General features: G+C 39.1%; 2 protein-coding genes across 5 annotated transcripts; both read right to left on the bottom strand.

Moving 5' to 3' along the window:
* Positions 1-8,175: 8,175 nt before the first annotated feature.
* On the bottom strand, positions 8,176-10,644 carry LOC137182248 (adenosine receptor A3-like). The gene is made up of 2 exons (XM_067588576.1): positions 9,713-10,644; positions 8,176-9,433 (listed from the first exon to the last, which is right to left on the bottom strand). The coding sequence occupies exons 1-2, from the start codon at positions 10,039-10,041 to the stop codon at positions 8,779-8,781; spliced, it is 984 nt and encodes a 327-aa protein (XP_067444677.1). The 5' UTR covers positions 10,042-10,644; the 3' UTR covers positions 8,176-8,778.
* Positions 10,645-14,279: 3,635 nt separating this feature from the next.
* Positions 14,280-17,126, bottom strand: nat8l2 (N-acetyltransferase 8-like 2). 4 transcript variants are annotated; one of them, XM_067586741.1, is made up of 2 exons: positions 16,658-17,126; positions 14,280-15,365 (listed from the first exon to the last, which is right to left on the bottom strand). In XM_067586741.1, exon 2 carries the CDS (start codon positions 15,357-15,359, stop codon positions 14,685-14,687), a length of 675 nt encoding a protein of 224 aa, XP_067442842.1. In that variant the 5' UTR covers positions 15,360-15,365; positions 16,658-17,126; the 3' UTR covers positions 14,280-14,684. The 4 variants fall into 4 exon arrangements, with proteins under 4 accessions (XP_067442842.1, XP_067442844.1, XP_067442843.1 ...); XM_067586743.1 differs by lacking the exon at positions 16,658-17,126 and adding an exon at positions 16,377-16,629; XM_067586742.1 differs by lacking the exon at positions 16,658-17,126 and adding an exon at positions 16,382-16,629.
* Positions 17,127-18,627: the final 1,501 nt, after the last annotated feature.

The following is an 18,627-nucleotide window of genomic DNA, read 5'->3' as shown; positions in this document are numbered from 1 at the left end:
GCCGATACCGATGACGTGCCGATAATATCGTGCCTCCCTATTCACAATTGTACTCATTTTTAATTCATCAGCTGGCTCTGATAGCCTGTTCCTTATGTCTGTTTGTGTCTTTGTTTAGAGACTGTAGAGACATTACTGTTTGCAGTAACGCTAGATATGTGTCATGAGACGCATTCATATTATCGATATATTTATGGACATTTTTGTAAAAATCTAAATAGAATATTGATTGTTGAACATTAGGGTTTGATTTGAATAAATGAATTCATTAATTAAGAAATCCCTCAAGTGATAATTGTTCTTGACAAAATAAATATTGATATTGGTACCCACGTGTATTTAACTTGAATGAAAAGATTTATTATTCCTTTTTAATTGACAGTTACACCACTTAACATTTTTTTATGCCTATTAAATAAAAACTTTTTCAAGATTTTTTTTTTAGAATACTGATGAAAAGACACTCAGTTGGTATAACAGATGAGTGCCTCAGTGTTACTTTTGTAGCTAAATGGCGCCCTCTACTGTCTACCAGTTACAATCAATAGTAGAGTAAATTACCATATTACTATACTATACTATCCTCCTGACTGTGACAGCACTAACACAAGTTAGTTCATAAGAGGTGTGTGTGAGTGGTCAGAGATATTTTTCTATCAACATATTATGTCTGAAAATAGTGTAGCAGACCATACTTGGTATCAAAATGGTGAATGACATATGGGATTCCCAAAGAACTTTTTACTTCACAAAGCTGTCTGAGAAATCTGATTACTTTAAATGTCCCCTGGAAAAATGTATTCATTTTCTTTTGTAAATATATTTTTAAAAATGTATACTGCCAAAAATGTGAAATAAATGTAAATAAATTAACATTTATTTCACATTGCACTTGGTAAATAATTGTAGCCCTTATCATCACTAATGGTTTTTATTAACATCTTTCATACTTTGACAGTGAAACAAGTGTTAAAATGCATTCTATTTGGTATTAAGATGGCTGTACAGAAACCCTGGCAGTGGCCGTTATTCAGATTTACCAATTAAATAAGAATTGCGTAATAAAATGGCTTTTGCGTAGCTGTCTACTGTAGTGACAATGTGTGAAAGGGTTTTTAAGCTAAGCAGCCAAATGGTTAAATGCTATAATGAAATTAGAGTCTAATTTTACATTTTTCCTCATCATTTCTATTACACTTGAATTTGCTAGCTCTAGACTGTAATGAATTATCAATGCTGTTTCTTTATTTCCTCATCCTTTATATGGATCATCAACTGGTGAGGATGCTGACTTTTTGTCTGGGACATACAGCTTTAGCGTCAATCTTTAAACACAGTATCATGTATCTAGCCATCAACTGCACATTGAAGTTAACTGTAAAAATTAAAGTCAGTTGGAGACAGCTTTTATGAAATGCATGGAGACGACATTAGCTTAATTAGCTTGCTCGCTACAGCTGATAAAATCTGACAGTGAAAGTTGTCAGGGTGTGGTCAGTCTCCCAATTTATGTTGGGAAAAGTATTTGCCTCCCTGATCCTAAACAGGATAAATATAGATGGGTACAGGAGGAGCTGACAAAGTGATCTGGTTTGATTCATGAAAGTTGTAAGCTGAGCTAACTGTCTAAAAACCACCAAAATGGATTCGGGGTGATTTCTTGAGATAGATACAGTTGTTAGATAAAGAGGACACTGACCCAGGTGTCCTGTCACTCCAGTTTGGGAACTGTTTTTATCTGGTAATAGTTACTTGCCAGTGTATCTACATAATAATTTGCAAGTAATATTAACTTGGGATAGACTAATTCAGAGAGGCTGTCAACAGCCTCAAAATGCAAAAAACAACGCAGATGTTACCGGTTCCAGACCTAGGGGAAATCTGGACCGGCAGCAAAGGTTACACAGGCAAGGGTGCACTGCGTAGCCAATTAGAACATAGTCTGTGGATTAATAAGGGAGAGAGCCAATGCTCATTTAATATCAAATACAACATAATACAAAACTGTACATATTTCTCAGTTACATCAGCTTTCTAAAACCCGCTGCTTTAAAGTTCATGTTTTACATTCATACCAAAACATATGTTACAGAAATAAAATAAATGTTGAAACCAAATTGACAAAAAGAATATAAAACATTCTGTCTTAAGAAAAATAACTTCACACAAATTTAAAATATGATTTACATTCCTGAATAAATAAGAATAGGCTTAACTAAAATATAATGTACTATATATATAAAATATAATCTAAGATATATATATATATATATACATATATAAAATATATGTATAAAATATAACAGTACAAAAATTATATTACCCAAAACTCACATTTACTTTACTCACATTACTACAATCACTCCTATTTTAACATGTACACCACAGCTACACTCATCCTACACTGATATGACATACACAGAGCCTTTCTGCAACATTAGCATAACACTCTCTTAGACTTGCACTTAACCTCTTAACAAAACAGCGCAACTACGCCCTGTTAACAAGCAACCGGAAGTGAAATTGGTTTGAATATAACAATATAGCAATCTTTTAAACACATTTTTATATGTTACCACATGCAAATGTCTGTAACTTGTACTGACAAAACAGAGGAAAACTGGCGAATGACGTAATCTTCAATTTCACGTTGCATGAAGGGCCAATAAAACCTTTCTCTTGCTAAATGAATGACTTTGTCGGCGCTGATGTGCCCCATGTCATCATGCAGGTGTTTCAGCACAGTCGACTTAAGCTTACTGGGGAGTACCAACTGTTTCCTTTGTCCTGTCTGCCTGTACAGTATTCCCTTGTCAAGTGTGAATCTGTTCCATTAGTGTATTAGTCTGCATGCTTGCCTCGTGTCTTTGTCATTAGGATTCCATCCTCTTTTTGAGGTTATAACCTCACAGATGGGAGCATCTTCCCTTTGAGCTTCCTGACACTTTCTGGGGTGATAACTGGAATGCCTTCATGAGGGGTTTCATTGGCACCAGGGCGCATCTGTGATGCAGCCACCCATGGCACATCACTGTCTCTCATTGCTCTGTTCCCCTGCCAGATGGCAGAAATAAAATCTGGGGGCATTATTTCAATGTACTCTTTCAAGTGGTCATGGAGTTGGACTGGATATCGTGAGAGGGTGTCAGCGTCTGTGTTTGACTTGCCTGGCTGATATCTGATGGTGACTCGCCCACCCAACGATACCCGACTGCATTCAACTTGGCTATGCTCAAAACATAAGTGAGGGGATTATTCTCTGTGTACACATTGAAGGTGGGTGCATAATAGAGGTAATCTATAAATTTGTCGCAGATCGCCCACTTCAGTGCAAAAAACTCCAGTTTGCCAGAATGGAGATGATAATTCTTCTCAGCAGGCATGAGTGATCTGGAGCCAAAAGCAATGACATGGAGCTTGTTTCCCTGCTGCTGATAGAGCACTGCACACATACCCTCATTTGACGCATCGGTGTGAAGGACGAAGGGCAACTCAAAATCTGGGTAGGCCAAGATGGGTGGACTGGTTAACATGTCAACAAAGTGCGACACCACTGCACTGTGTTCTGGTGTCCACTGGACAGGTGCCTTGGATGGGAGATGGCCATTACAGGGCTTAGTCTTGCTTGTTCTAACTGAGGTGGCTCCCCTACTAGACTCACTTGGACTTTCTATGAGCTTAAACAGGGGCCTGGCTATCCTTGAAAAGTCTTGTATGAAGGTTCTATAATAGCCCAAAAACCCAAGGAGAGCTCTGACCTCACCAACATTCTTTAGCTCCCTATCCTTCAGGTGGTAAACTGCCTCCAGATCTTTGGACACCTTCACTGGTCACTAGGTGCCCTACACACCTGACCTGCCTTTTGAATAATTCACATTTCTTTGGACGTAGTTTAACACCATGCTTCCGCAGGCAGTGGAGCACCTTCCTCAGGTCATCAACGTGGTCATGAAAGGTCATGGAAAAGCAGAGCATGTCATCGAAGTATGGAGAGCAGCACTCGTCCCTTAGACCATCAAGGACTCCCTCCATGCACCTTTGAAAAGTGGCTGGGGCGTTGGTAAGGCCAAATGGGAGGTGGATCCACTTGTACAGCCCCCAGGGCGTGCTAAAGGATGTGAGGTGTCTGGAGCTCTCGTCGACAAAGCCCTGGTGGTAAGCGCTGCCCTGCTCGAGTACTGAGAACCACAAGTAGCCCCCAAGGTTGTCCAGCAAATCTTGGATGCACGGAAGGTGGTGGTGCCTGAGGAAGGGCTGTTGTTGAGCAGGGGCCCCTAGGTGTCACACTGTCAGCAGGCTTTACCATTTGCGCCAGATGTTTGGTCAGTAAGGACACTTGTGCAGTCAGTTCTTCAATAGCAGCACGGTTAGCCTGTAGACAGTGTCAACTTTATTTTGCTTAGCTGAGTCACTACAGTCAAGCTGAGCTGTGCTGGCTGTCACTGGTTGGGTTTTGCTTCTTGTGCCAAGTCATTTAAGTCTCTCAGCCTCCTTGCTAGTAGACTTAGTGATGTGGTCTAACAGAAAGTCATAGCTAACCTGCAAGTCGGTTAGGAGTGGCTTGAGGTCATGTCTGACATGGATGTTTTTTTCATTTAAGCCCTGGTAAAGAGTGTGGAGAAAAGTGCCCTGAATGAGCCTTTTGTTATAGCTAAACTCAGCACCAGGCTGCTGTGTCTCAAACATAACATGCTGTTTTAACCCCATGATTCTGTACAGAAGCTGCTGTGGACTCTCTTTGTCTTGTTGTTTGGCATTACTTAGCTCTAGGAAAAGTTCAGTACTGTTTTTGTCCCTGATGTGTGCACAGAGAAACCGCTTTAGCTCATCAACATTTAAGTCACCTTTATTAACCAATATTTCTCTAAATGTACCAGGTCTTGTGATCTTAATCACTGTATGAATTAATTGATCAGTACCTGATCTCCCATGCTGGAAGGGAGACCCACCCTACCAGGATAAGCACCACCCAAACCTGTTGTGGGTGACTTGGCTAATGCTGAAGGGGTAAGGTCTCTTGCTAGCATAACATTGCCTCTTCTGGCAAGTGGAAATGTGTGGAGATCTCTGTTCTCTGGAGATGGGTTAGTGCGTGCATCTCTGTTCCCTGGCGAGGGTGGCAGTGAATGAATGTCTCTGTCCATGTGCAATGAATGTCTGGGAATGTCTGTAGTGGGGGTAGCTGGAGATCTGGTTGGCTGGCTGGGTTCACAATGAGGTGGAAGAGAGCACCCCTGTTGAATGGCTGTTGAATCTTCCTTCTCAGGAGGCACTGTCTGGACAGCTCCAACCGCTTCACCTTCCATGGCCACTCAATATATCGTCAAGATGGAGGAGCTAGGCCATGTCTTCATCCTCCAGGGCTCTCAACCTCTCACTTTTGATGTAGTCAACAATCAGATCGTACAGTTCTGGTTCACTCGGCTCATCAATACGATCAGTCGTGCTGCCATCATCAATCGGACTTGCAACTTGCAGCAGCTGACTGGCACTCAAATCACAAAGTCTCTTCTGGATCTTGTAGACTAGCGCCTGCCGTGGGTTGACAGTGGCTATGATGACGTTGCACAGGTGACCTCTGCTCTCTGGATGATGCACAGAATTGCAGCCTTTCCTGAAGCTTTGGGACACAGGTTCACGTTGTCACAGCACTCACTTCACCAGGCAGCAATGCTACGCAATCCTGGACGAGCCCCCAATAATTACCGGTGCCAGACCTAGGGGAAATCTGGACTGGCAGCAAAGGTTACACAGGCAAGGGTGCACTGCGTAGCCAATAAGAACATAGTCTGTGGATTAATAAGGGAGAGAGCCAAAGTTAGCGTCTTGCTCTAGCCGATGCTCATTTAATATTGAATATAAAACAACAATACAAAACTGTACATATTTCTCAGTTACATCAGCTTTCTAAAACCTGCTGCTTTAAAGTGTATGTTTCACATTGACACAAAAACATATGCTACAGAAATAAAATAAATGTTGAAACCAAATAAACAATAAACAATATAAAACATTAAAAAAAAACTTAAGGAAAATAACTTCACCTGAATTTAAAATATGATTTACATTCCTAAATAAATAAGAATAGGCTTAGAATTATAGAATTATAACAGTACAAAAATTATATTACCCAAAACAAACATTTACTTTACTCACATTACTACAATCACTCCTATTTCAACACATACACCACAGCATACCACACCACACATAATGTACACAGAACCTTTCTGCATCATTAGCATAACACTCTATTAGACTTGCACTTGACTCTTAACAAAATGGCGCGACTACGCCGTTAACGAGCGACCGAGGAATGTCTGTAACTTGCACTTACAAAACAGTAGAAATTCACGGAAGTAAATATTCTCAATGGCAGCGCCCACCAAGACACACACCAACAAAAATACATTCCAAATAAATCTCAAAACCATGTCACAACTTCACAGAATGATTTGCAATTTGCATTTACATTAGATATTAAACAAAGCTAATCATAGAAAAGCAAATTTTAACATACCTGTGGATTAATAAGGGAGAGAGCCAAAGTTAGCATCTTGCTCTAGCCGATGCTCATTTAATATTGAGCTGTACATGAGCAGAGCACGTATGAGTGATCTCTCTAAGGTATCCACAGTGGCAATAGAGCACTGTCTACTGACATATTTCAGTATTGACCTGATGTCAAAATTGTATAGACAGAGTTAGATTAGTTCAAATAATTAACAAAAATTAGGGTGTCTGTTTAAATAAAAAACTTAACATGTGGCATTTTCAACCCACTACACAGACTTAAACTAAGATAAATTCAACATAATTGTGCACCTGCAGTGACGTGCACAAACAGGGGAGCATTTAGGGGCCCTTCATGCTTCCCCATCTGTGACTTTGGGTGCAGAGCATTGGTCAGAAATCATACTGTGGGTCTGCATAGAGTTTGCCCAATTTATGTTGAGAAATGTGTCTTCCTTTCTGATCCAAAATACGATTAGCAGCTGAGAATATGGATGGATACAGAACATAACAGCTGATAGTTTTACTTCTGACAAATTGATCTAGTTTGGTTCATGTCAAAATGCCAAACTCAAGGCTTCAAAACGTCCACAAACCAATGGATGACATCACGGTGGCTACTTCCATTATTTTTATACATTCTATGTGTGTAACACAGAAGTAAAACCAACAAGTAATACAGTAAAGGTGGGTTGCACACACAATATGCACAGTTATTGTATAAGACCAAGATATTTTTGGCCACTGAGAAGAAGGGATGCCATTAGGAAGGGAGGTTCCTGAATGAGTATTTTGCATCACTGTGTACTGTACAGTTTTTCTTTCAGTTATTAAATCTTTTTTTAAATCACTGGTAGGTATGGATATTGTCACAATGATTCTGAACCATTTTTTCTATGAGTGTAGTATACATTTATGGGTAATTAGGTCATGAATGGCAACTGTGCAGAGGTTTGGGAGGTTATTCAGAGGCTGAATATAGTTGACAAACAAAAGGTCTTTACCAACTTCAGCTCATTAAAAAAATCTGTTGATGGTCATCTTTTTCGATGTTACCCTGAAATCATTTAATGTATTTTTACCATCCACACTATTCTTATGTAACAGATGTCACAATGTGTGCCTCTTCAAGAAGGTAAATGACCTCACAGTAATATTTGTCATTTACCTCATTCTAACCATGCAGATACTGGTTTTGTTTGCCCTGAAATCTCTGAGATGCCTACTGCCATCTCAGTACATGAATGTAAATTGGTCTGTGCTGTTTAAAACATTGAGAAATGACATTTAAGAAATTCAAAAGCAACTTTCCTTTTCAGAAACAATGTCCCCGCTACTGAATAATTTACAGATTTCAGTGCATAACTCCAGAGTATAACTGGTAACAGGGACGCAGTCTATAGGAGATGATAAATTAACAAAATGATTTGAATCCAGATGAACAATTTGAAAGATGCTATGATCACATAAATATTCTACACTTGGTAAACCTAAAGCTGTTTTATGTGTGTAGACTGTGACACACAATCACAGTTATTAAACGTGCAAGTACTTACTAATATACTGTAAGCATGATAACTTAATACTATTTAGAGTATATACTCTTATTATCAGGTATTTATGGTATGGGAAATTATCATATTCAGTCATAAGTGACAACAATTTGCCACATTTGTGTAGGCTACAACACCCGTTTATTCTAGGAGCAGAAACATTGTCAGATAAATGTTACAGAATTTCTCACTTCCTGGTAGGCTTACAGTTATGTCTCTAACAGAACACATTTTGGGAAGTATATTTGTTCACCATTTTAGTCAGATGAGGATATTGATAATCTTGTGCATACAGTGCAGATATAATACAGAAAAGAGAGAGTATTTAGCCCAGTTGACCTCAAAGATTGACAGCAAGGGGGAAATGAAACTGTTTATGGTAGGCAGGAAGTAATAAGTACTTAAAGAAATACATATAAAACAAAATATAAATACAGCTATACATAGATTCTAAAAGTGAACAAAAGAATCAACAATCACACATTGAACCACAAGGCTACTGTATAAAAATACATGATAACATGATTGATAAATTGCAGAAAAAAATCAGAGCTTCAATTGAATTTCTGACATGAAAAACATGAGGCAGCTAAATAAAATGATGAGTAAAAGGAAAAAGTTGTATCAATCTTTGTTTTCAGCAGTGTGCCTGTTAAGTCATGAGTTAATGGTTGTTAAGAACAAAGAAGCACAAAATCAAGGAAATCTGCATTCACTCATTTTTGGCCACACTGTTAATGTTAATACTGAGATTGATGTCTGTTGTCTGGCTCGTCTGAGAGCCTTGATTTTCTTCTCCACATTCAATACACCGTCGCCAGATCTTCAGGTATGCTGTCTTGATCTTCTGTATTTTGAACGCATACACAACTGGGTTTACAGCTGAGTTAGCATGAGAAAGCAGGATGCCAACATACAAAGCTGCTTCTGGTACAACGTTCGGACCACTATAGTACGCAATGCAGTTCATAATGTGGAGTGGGAGCCAGGACAGGGTAAACAGGACCAAGACCAGAGACAGAGATCCTGCCAGCTGCTTCTCTTTCCTTAGGTAGTTGTAAGACTGTGTTTGGACACCGTTGCCTGGTTTCTCTCGAAGGTTTCCGCGCATGGTCCAGAAGATGTAGCCGTAAAATACAGCCACAATCAACAGAGATATCAGGTGACAGAGGAAAAAACTGAAGTAAACCAGATATGACATGGGGATCACAGCTATAAACTGGCAGACAATGGTAGAGTTGACTGACTCAGACAAGGTTTCTTGGTTGTACCATCCAAACATGGGTGCAAAACTCAGTGGTATTGCAACAAGCCAACATGCTGCTACAACAAACCATGAATGTCTCTGTGTGACAGTGCTTTTGTACCTGTAAACACAATTAATAATTATTAGTATCATTGGCATTTATTTATGTACGTGTGTTCTGACTACAGTGTCACAAATCAATAATTCAAAACAGTTAGTAATAATAATAATAATATTAATTTATAATAAATTAAATATAAAGTGTATAACTATATACCTCCTCACACCTCACAGTACATGAATGTAGGTTGAGCATTAGATTAAATTCAATCCCTTACCCTGGCAGTACTATTTTACTTTTCTCTGTACATTCACAAAGCATAAGTCTGAATAATTTTACCTGAGAGGGGCATACACCCGGAGGAAACGGTCAATTGCAATAGCCGCAAGAGACAAAACTGAGACTAGAGTCAACAGGATGAGCACACAGCTGATGAAGAGACAGCCATGGAATGAAGTGTTCACTCGTCCGTCCACCATCACAGCTATTGGTATGGCTATGCAGCCAACCATAAAGTCAGCCACAGCCAGGGAGAAAATAAGGCAGAAGGTGGGCTGTTGAATGCTCTTACTGGTCCACAGGGCCAAAATAACCAGCATATTACCCAGACAGCAGCTGACAGCAATGAGCACTTCCACCACCGTGAAGATCACTTCACTTGCCTCCATTATGCGTCCTGTCCAGCTAATGTTTGATGGTGAGTGGTGCAGCGTGTCTGAATGTGAGTCTGAGCCTGAATGTGCGCTTGTGAAACATTTGAGGAAGTCCTCGGCCTCATAGCAGTTAAAAATAAATAAATAAATATCTACAGGTCAAACAAATACCACAGGTTGTTGCTGTGGTTTATATGAGCTACTTCACAACATGCTATCTGGCCAAACCACAAAACCACAACCTTGATGGAAAATATATCTCTAAAAAAAAAAACCACTGTGCTGACAGCATGTGGACTGAAACAGCTGATGTTGAGTTTATGCAGATGTGGTGCCACAGGTTACATCTTGTTGCTGATGCAAGCGCTGTCAATACACATGCAACCACAAAACACTTGCATGTATAAAGGTATAAATAACCGGACATCCTTCCTGTATGTTCAACTGGTAACACTTTCCAGTAAGACAAGAGAATTGCGGAGCATCTGGTCCAAAATACATTTATTATTGACTTAACATTTGACTTAATTGACTTTTGTACAAATCTTTGTCCACGACTTACTGAAATGTAGCACTAGTAACATAAACTTTAATATTCATAACTTCTCAACCACTTTGGTCCAGAATGAAATATCTTAATATTATATATTATAATATTAGAGTTGAGTGTACCTGTAATATATAGATATAATATATATTTGTAATATATACCTATATACATAAAATTGCCTTGCCTTTGTGATCCCCTGACCTTTCCTGTAGTGCAATAAAGTAGTTGGTTACAGTTGGATGGATTGCCATGAAATTTGGCCTACACATTCATGTCGTCCACAGGATGAATTTTAACAACCTTAACTTCTCATGTAACACTATCATCGGGTCCAATACTTTGGGTTATGACCAAATACCTGCAAAGCTAAAAGACTTTCCCATCAACCTCAGCTGTGCTTTATGTTTAATGCTAATCAGCAAATATTGGCATGCTACTGTAACATTAGCTAAACTAAGAAGGTGAACATGGTGAATATTATACCAAACATAAGCATGTTAGCATTGTCATTGTGAACATATTAGCATGCACTAGCAATTGCCACAAGGGACTGGGGAACATATCCATCCCAATGTACAAAAGAGGAAAATTTGATGCCCCCAAAAATTTGAATCCAGGTTCAAGCTCATGAAACTTCACTGTCAGTTACTTTTCTGTGTTTAATTACACTCAGCCAGGTGGAGGCAGCATTGATTGTACTAGTACCTAGCATGGATGTATAAAGAGAACTGGACACAGCGTTGGAGACAGGGCCCTGTTCATTTGGCGCATGAGGCCAAAAATCCACTTCCCTACTGTAAAGAAATTACCCGAATGAAAACATATTGTGGCCATGGAGCATGCTCACTAGAGACTTCTGCCAGCTGAGATGGCTAACTTCCAGTTTAGCCCTCTGGCTAAATTGTATGGAGATAAAACAATTCAACCGAGCAGCTCTTCTAGACTTTCGAGATGTGATTGGACCAAATGGATCAAATTCTGATAGTGAAACAAGTCATTTCACAGCATTGTGACGCTCAAAAATGTGTATCCGCTCATTTACAGACATCTCTTTCACAATGTAAGCCTATGGGAAAAAGTCTTCTTGGGCCAGTGTGCACCACGTGATGTAATTACACACTTTGGCTGCTATGTAAAATTCCACTTCTCTTTATACATCCATGGTACACAGTCCTGGCACCAGAGGAAAGTAACTGACTGGACATTTGGTTTTTATGGGTGAAATGGTTTTTATTGAAAAAATGTTAATTTTATACAGTACATAATTAATTTTATCCTCTATCACTGCTTGTCTTGCAGTCAAAAGAAAAGAACAAAAAAGGAAGGGGTCTAGTATAAGGCATTTCTTTACAAAACAGCCTAAAACACAAGTGAGTTCTACAAACATTGTTTCATCAGCATTGTCGGCTTCCACCTCGCTGTGGGGCGGGGGGCGGGTGTTTGGCCAGCACATTTGTTTCTACTGAGACACTCTACCTGTACCGTTGACAGAAGCATGAGGGGGCCCCCGGGGGCTGACTCACACTATTACTGTCTCAAAATGTCAGAATGTGGGAATCTCCCTTAATTACGGTACCATTGCAGAGAGGCCCTCTATAGGGTATTTCATCCTGATTTACCCATAACTAGACACCCATACCCATAACTTTGGTATGTTTTCTCCTTTGTGGGGGCAACTGAGAGGGCACTTTTGCAGTATTTTTTATATGCTCCCGACAAAAGTTGGTCAGGAGAGCCCTGTGGGATTTTCTGCCTGGGGCCACATCAGACTCTAGAGTTGCCTCTGGATGTCTGTTGCCCAGGTCCACACCCCTCCTCTCACAGACATGATGATTACAGATGCTGATGATATGAACATGCCACTTGTTTAATCCAAATAAGAGATAAATACAAATGCTGCACAATATCTGCATTTGATAATCAGATGCCTGTTACTTCCTTATAGAAGTGCTGCTTGTGCTGTTGTTAACGTTGGACTGTTCTCTCATCTATGTTTCTGCAATCTCTGATTGTACATTAACAAGGCATCAGTTTTGTACTGCATCAGTCATAGGCCTTGATATCATTCCCAAATCATAACATACATTGGCTTATCATAATAATCATAATTAATTTTGCTGTTTTTATTTAATCTGAACAATAATGTGTAGCACACTTGCCTTGCAAGCTTATTTCATAATAGCAGATGTATAGCTTTCATGAAGTCAGCTTGTTGTTATTTCAAAGTAGCCTACCTTTCGGTAAAAGGCCTCATCAGCTCTTTGAATGGCTTGTTATACATCCATGATCACAAATACTTGCACAGGTTTAGTTACTGGTCAGAGCATTATTTATTATAATAAAGCTCTGGTAATACATGAGATGATGATGGTAATTGTTGTTTTGTCCAAAAGTCACATTCACACTAACTCTGTAAAGATGCATGTTACTTATCTAGTCACTTCATGCTAGTCTCCTCAGTTTAAAACAAGCCTGTAAATTGGTCTTATATGGCAGGGACTGCCTAACACCTTGCAGTTTGTTCTACATTTAAAACCTTACCTCTTTCTTAAAGATTTTTTTTCATCATCTTCACCATCATCCTTTTTTGTCATTATACATTCCTGATATTTTAAATAACTTATAATCATGCACTGTAAATACTGTGAATAGTACATTGTTGAAAAGACAGTCAGTTGGCATAACAGACAAGCGCTTTATCTGACTTTAGTAGATAAATGGCGCCCTCTACTGTCTACCAGTTACAATCAATAGTAGGGTAAACTACCATATTACTATACTATACTACCCTCCTGACTGTGACAGCACTAACACAAGTTAGTTCATAAGAGGTGTGTGTGAGTGGTCAGAGATATTTTTCTATCAACATATTATGTCTGAAACTAGTGTAGCAGACCACGTTTGGTATCAAAATGGTGAATGACATATGAGATTCCCAAAGAACATTTTACTTCACAAAGCTGTCTGAGAATTAACTGATTTTTATGAGAACATGGTCTGAACTATAAACCATAATTTCTTATTGATTGTGTGTGACGAAAAGTAAGGGTTATTACATTTTAGCAGCAGATTTCAAAACTTTTGACATGTCAAAGTAGGAAAAGCACAGGTGTAAATAATGTTATTAGTAACACTTGCACTTGCCCTACTGTGACAAGACAAACGTTCTCTCTTTGATTCTTTATTTTCCCTGTTTATTATTCGATAATTTGACTTCCTCAGGACTCTAAATTATTCAACTGAGAAAAAAAATCAGTCTGTGGTTGAAATGGTAACACAACAACTGGTAGACATTTGAAACTTGTAACATGGGGGCACAGGTAGACATTTAGGCCTTTTAAAGAGTCCCAAGCCAGAAAGGTTGGGACAGACTGGTATAATATATACTATCTTTATAATATAGTGTCTACTATTTATAACTAGCCAGCAGGATGAGGGTTTCAGTTGAATAACTACAGTATTTTGATAATAATAAGCAGTCATTCTGACAGTAGTTATAAATAAAAATGCTGACCAGCTTTAAAGGTCCATTCACAGTTTGGTCCATTCTTATTTTTTTTGCACCTGTTTGGGTGTGAGAAGTTACACCTTTATCAGTCTTATTGGGTAGTTAAGTTTGATGACAGTATGTAATTTCAGCATAGCTTCACCCAACTTCAACCAGAGCAGAAGTTGAATCAGACAGAAGGAAAACACACAGCTGTTTAAAACAATTACAGGTGTTTTTTATTTCTTTTGTGTAAAACAGTTACATGTGAAGTGTAATTTGTGACATAAAATCACAGTAGTTTAAACTAGTTGTCATAAAAAACATACAAACAGCACTACAATCACCAGTATTGTGAATTTTGGTCCAGTAAGTTTGTAAAACCAGGACTATGTCCTGTTTAAAACATTCAGATAAGTTGGTCTTATGTACAGTACAAGCAAAAGGAACTTCCTTGTTGTTCTACCTGAGATTTTGTTCATAGTTAGAGCAGCGAGTGTGTCTGTGAGACATTGCTTACAAATAATGCCTCATTCAAGTAATATTGATGCCAAGGCTTTAACAACCGACAAGAGGAACATAACAGGAACATTACAGTAACTGATGAGGGTTGTTTCAGGCCTACAGGTGTTTTTCCATTCTTAAAACAGTGACTTTGGCCAGCGTTACCATCCAGAAGGGAGCCTCTGTTTTGGTGTGTGAGAGGACATGGTTGAACCCCAGTTTCTTGTACAGTGCCACAGCAGCGGTCTGGGTGGAGCTGGTCTCCAGCACCACCTTGGAGAAGCCTCGTTCCTTAGAGAAGTCAACCACTGTCTGAGCCATCCTGAAGCCCAGGCCAGCACGTCTGCAGAGAGGCGAAATTATCATTCTGAACAGTTCCCCATACCTTTCCTCCCCTCTTTGTTTGGCAACTACAGCCACAATACCCACAATCTGGGCCCTCCCATCAACCTCAGCCTCAGCCACCCAGAAACAGTCATCCGATCTGCTCAGGTAGTTCCCAGGGATGTCCTGCATGTCTGTCCGGAGTCTCTCTCTGACATAGCTGGCATAAAATTCATGACAGCAGTAGTAGACAAGGGCCACCCAGACTCCTGGTAAAAACACAGCCCCTAACGCAGAGCCCAGGAGGTAGCCAGCACTACACAGAGCCAGGGTGATGGTGAGGTAGGCAGGGCTGCTCATGGCATTGTGAAAACATGGACCGATGTGCTCCTGAATGCCAATGCTGAACAGGTTCAGAACTGTGTCCTTGTCTGAGGGACGGTACCGGCGGATCACCAGCTGCACCATGATGAACTAGAGGGCAATCAAAGAAAGGATTCACATGTGAAATCTTTGTTTCACTTAAACTAAAGCCCAAATCATAACATTTTAGGGCTTCAACTGATTATTGTTTTCATAATTGATTAATCTGCTGATTATTTTCTCATGAAAAATGCCCATTTATGGGCCTGAGGTGTCTTCGAATTCTTTATTTTATTTGACAATGAATCCAAAATCCAACGATATTCAGTTTTTTTTCCAACTCACTTTCACTCAAAAAATGACTGAAGTTAATGATTAATTATCAAAATAGTTGCCGATGACTTCTCTGTCACTCAACTAGTTAATTAATCAACTGATTGCGATTAGCGCCTGGTTACCATGGAGACGACTGAAACCAACACCATCAAAAGTGTCGAGCGACCTGCCATAAATCAACCATAATACTTAACTTACTTGTCTTTATACTTATTGTACTTATAGTTGCCAACAACACGTAATAGACCCACTGCTTGTGTTACTATTACGAGGAAACTGTACAGACAACAACTGGTAGTATTTATCAGTTTGTGGTTCTTTTCCAGTGTTATTAAGTGTCTCCTCTGCTAGCCTGGATTGTAGCCGCTAATCACAGAAGTCATGTCGCTCATAATCCTTAAAGTCATCTCTGTCTTGGACACCCGGTAGAACCGTTAAAGTTTCAACCGTTGACCTAACGGTATTTTTCAAGAAACTCAACCGTTCCCAGCCATGGATGTATTATAAGAGCTCTAATTATACATCCATGTTCCCAGCAAACATTGTTCGTACGGCGGCGTTTGGTCCCCGGCCAAAAACGCTTCCGGTCTGGCACCAAAAACATTAGCAAACTTACCTTTAATACAGGCCTTTAATTAGCGTTAACTAACAGTTTATGTGCAAGCCCAAAATGTAACGTTGTCCTCGTTAGACCTGACGTAAAACACGACTAAAATGCTTGACCAACCAGTCTACAAGCTACTTTATAATATCTTATTTTAATGAAAATTAATAACGCTCTCTTACGTAACTGTGAAAACTGGTCCTTGTGGAAGAAAAGTACGGTCCAAATGTGAGCTCAGGACAACACACACACAATGGGTACAGGTTAACAGTTAACCGTAAAGTTAACAGTTAACATATTTTACATCAGGTCGAAGTACAGAGGAAAAGTAAAGATAACACCACCCGCTGACTCTGCAGCAGCGCCATGTAGTGTAAACCACATGCTACAAGCTCTCATACTGGCCCTCACGTTCAATTTAACAGAATCGCTGTATTTTGCAACCACTAATTTTTCCACATACCGTTTTCTAGAGATCCCAACCCGCGTGATCTGTGATACTGGATGCAGTGTGTTGTAAACCACAGAGGGGCGTTTCTAACAGTGACCAAGCTGACTGGTCAATCTACACAGAGCAGCTCTCCGGTATTTGGTATCGACATCGTATTTATTTACAGAGGCAGTCTCAAAACACAAATATACGCAATGCAGATTCAGGGTTTAATGCATAAACTAAGATATATTTTGGCACAGATGGGCCCTTCATGGCTTAATTTGGAGTATTAGTCAGAAATCATACTGTGGGTTTGCCAACCAAGCCCCGTCCAAGACTGTTCTGTCCAAGGACAGTGTTTTGTAGAGACTAGTCAACAACTGCATACTTAAGGACACAGTGAAATGAAAAATATCAAAATATGTATTTTAAGTTCTGATCCAGTGTCCTTTTGTTATCGCTTGTGACATCATATTTTGTATTTTTATGTCAAACTCCTGTTTTCATTTCCTGTAAAATGTAAAAAAAAAAAAAAAAAAAAAAAGACTCATGAATTCGGGGCAGTTACCTCCAATCAGATGTGATTTGAGGTGTATGTAACTGTGAGTCCACTGATTCTATCATGAACATTTTCAAAAATATATTTACAATAGAAAAGGAATAAATATTTTCAGGGGACATTTAAAGTAATCAGATCCAAGAAATGAAAAAACACCTGCACATACTGTGTTTTTTTGTATTTATGGGGATACTTTGCAACACAATAATCTTTTGATGTACTTGTTTAGTGTCATTGTGCATATTTACTAAAAGTGTTGTGAGATTATCATCTAGTTTTCTTACTTGCTTCATTCAATTAAATAAGACAAAGGTCTGAATCTGGTGTCTCATCCTCATCATTTTTTTTTTAACCTTATTTATACTGACTCTGCAGAAGCGAAGTGGGAGTTGTTTAAGCTTTCAGTTAAAATTAATTCTGAATTTTATGACATAGGCCTATTACTCATACTAGGCATAAGCTAGCTTCAATGATTTTATGACATTTTTAGTTTTAGAGGTTCCCACATCAAACATCAGTCTGTGTATGAATAATACACTTAGGACCTGCAACTTATCTAAGAGAGAGGAGATAACATTCCTTGACTTCAGTACCTTTGCTTGATCTGTGCCTGTTGTAAGTGGATGGAAAGCATTAAGTCATATTAGATCTGTGCCTAATACAAACTATGAAGAAACAGATCTATTGTGTTGATTTTACACCTATTGCTACTCTAAAAATTCATGACAAACAGACATTTTGGGGGCCCCCTAACCTTAAATCTCTAGTGACGCTCCTGAGGCTTGCAACTATGTCTCTCACAGAGCAAATAGGCATAAATTTGTAATTTCAGAAAACATAGTCTGCTGCCGCCGCCTGTGCTGGCTGCAACACGTGCTGCATTCATGGATGCACCATAAAGTCCTACATTGAAGATGCACGGTCACAAATACAGCTCAAAAAAACATTTCTACATTACTAATATAAATTATCTTATCAAAGGAGGCGTATCAGAGAAAAAAAAAACATGCTTGCACAGAGCATGTAGGGGTCCTTCATGCTTCCCCATCTGTGGATTTGGGTGCAAAACATTAGTCAGAAATCATATTGTGGGTTTGCACAGAGAAAATCAGGTGGGCCTACCCTGTCCAAGACTGTTCTGAAACACTCTTTTTTTGTTGTTGTTGTTACAAAAACTAACTACTATTACCATACTTGTTACGTACACTGTGAAATATTTTTATTTTTTTAATATTGAAAAATACATGTAAATACATATAAATAAATGAATAAATAAATAAATAATGAGGCTACATGAACTCAGTGATATCTAACCACCTGTTCAGGGTGAAGCCAGCTGCCCAATTTATGTTGAGACGTTTGCCTTTTGGTTCATGAAAGTTATAAGCTGAGCTAACTGTCTAAAAACCACCAAAATGGATTCTGATAAATAGGACACTCA

The sequence above is a fragment of the Thunnus thynnus genome, chromosome 4, assembly GCF_963924715.1.
Source record: "Thunnus thynnus chromosome 4, fThuThy2.1, whole genome shotgun sequence".
Taxonomy (NCBI): domain Eukaryota; kingdom Metazoa; phylum Chordata; class Actinopteri; order Scombriformes; family Scombridae; genus Thunnus; species Thunnus thynnus.
The sequence above is the reverse complement of the archived record's forward strand: the minus strand, read 5'-3'. Positions and strand labels throughout refer to the sequence as shown.

Bases quoted from the DNA above. Each gene is read 5' to 3' on its own strand.
- LOC137182248 (XM_067588576.1), bottom strand. From the start codon at position 10,041: ATGGAGGCAAGTGAAGTGATCTTCACGGTGGTGGAAGTGCTCATTGCT. The intron at 9,434-9,712 runs GTAAAATTATTC...TTGTGTTTACAG, and splicing joins CGGGTGTATGCCCCTCTCAG to GTACAAAAGCACTGTCACAC.
- nat8l2 (XM_067586741.1), bottom strand. From the start codon at position 15,359: ATGGTGCAGCTGGTGATCCGCCGGTACCGTCCCTCAGACAAGGACACA.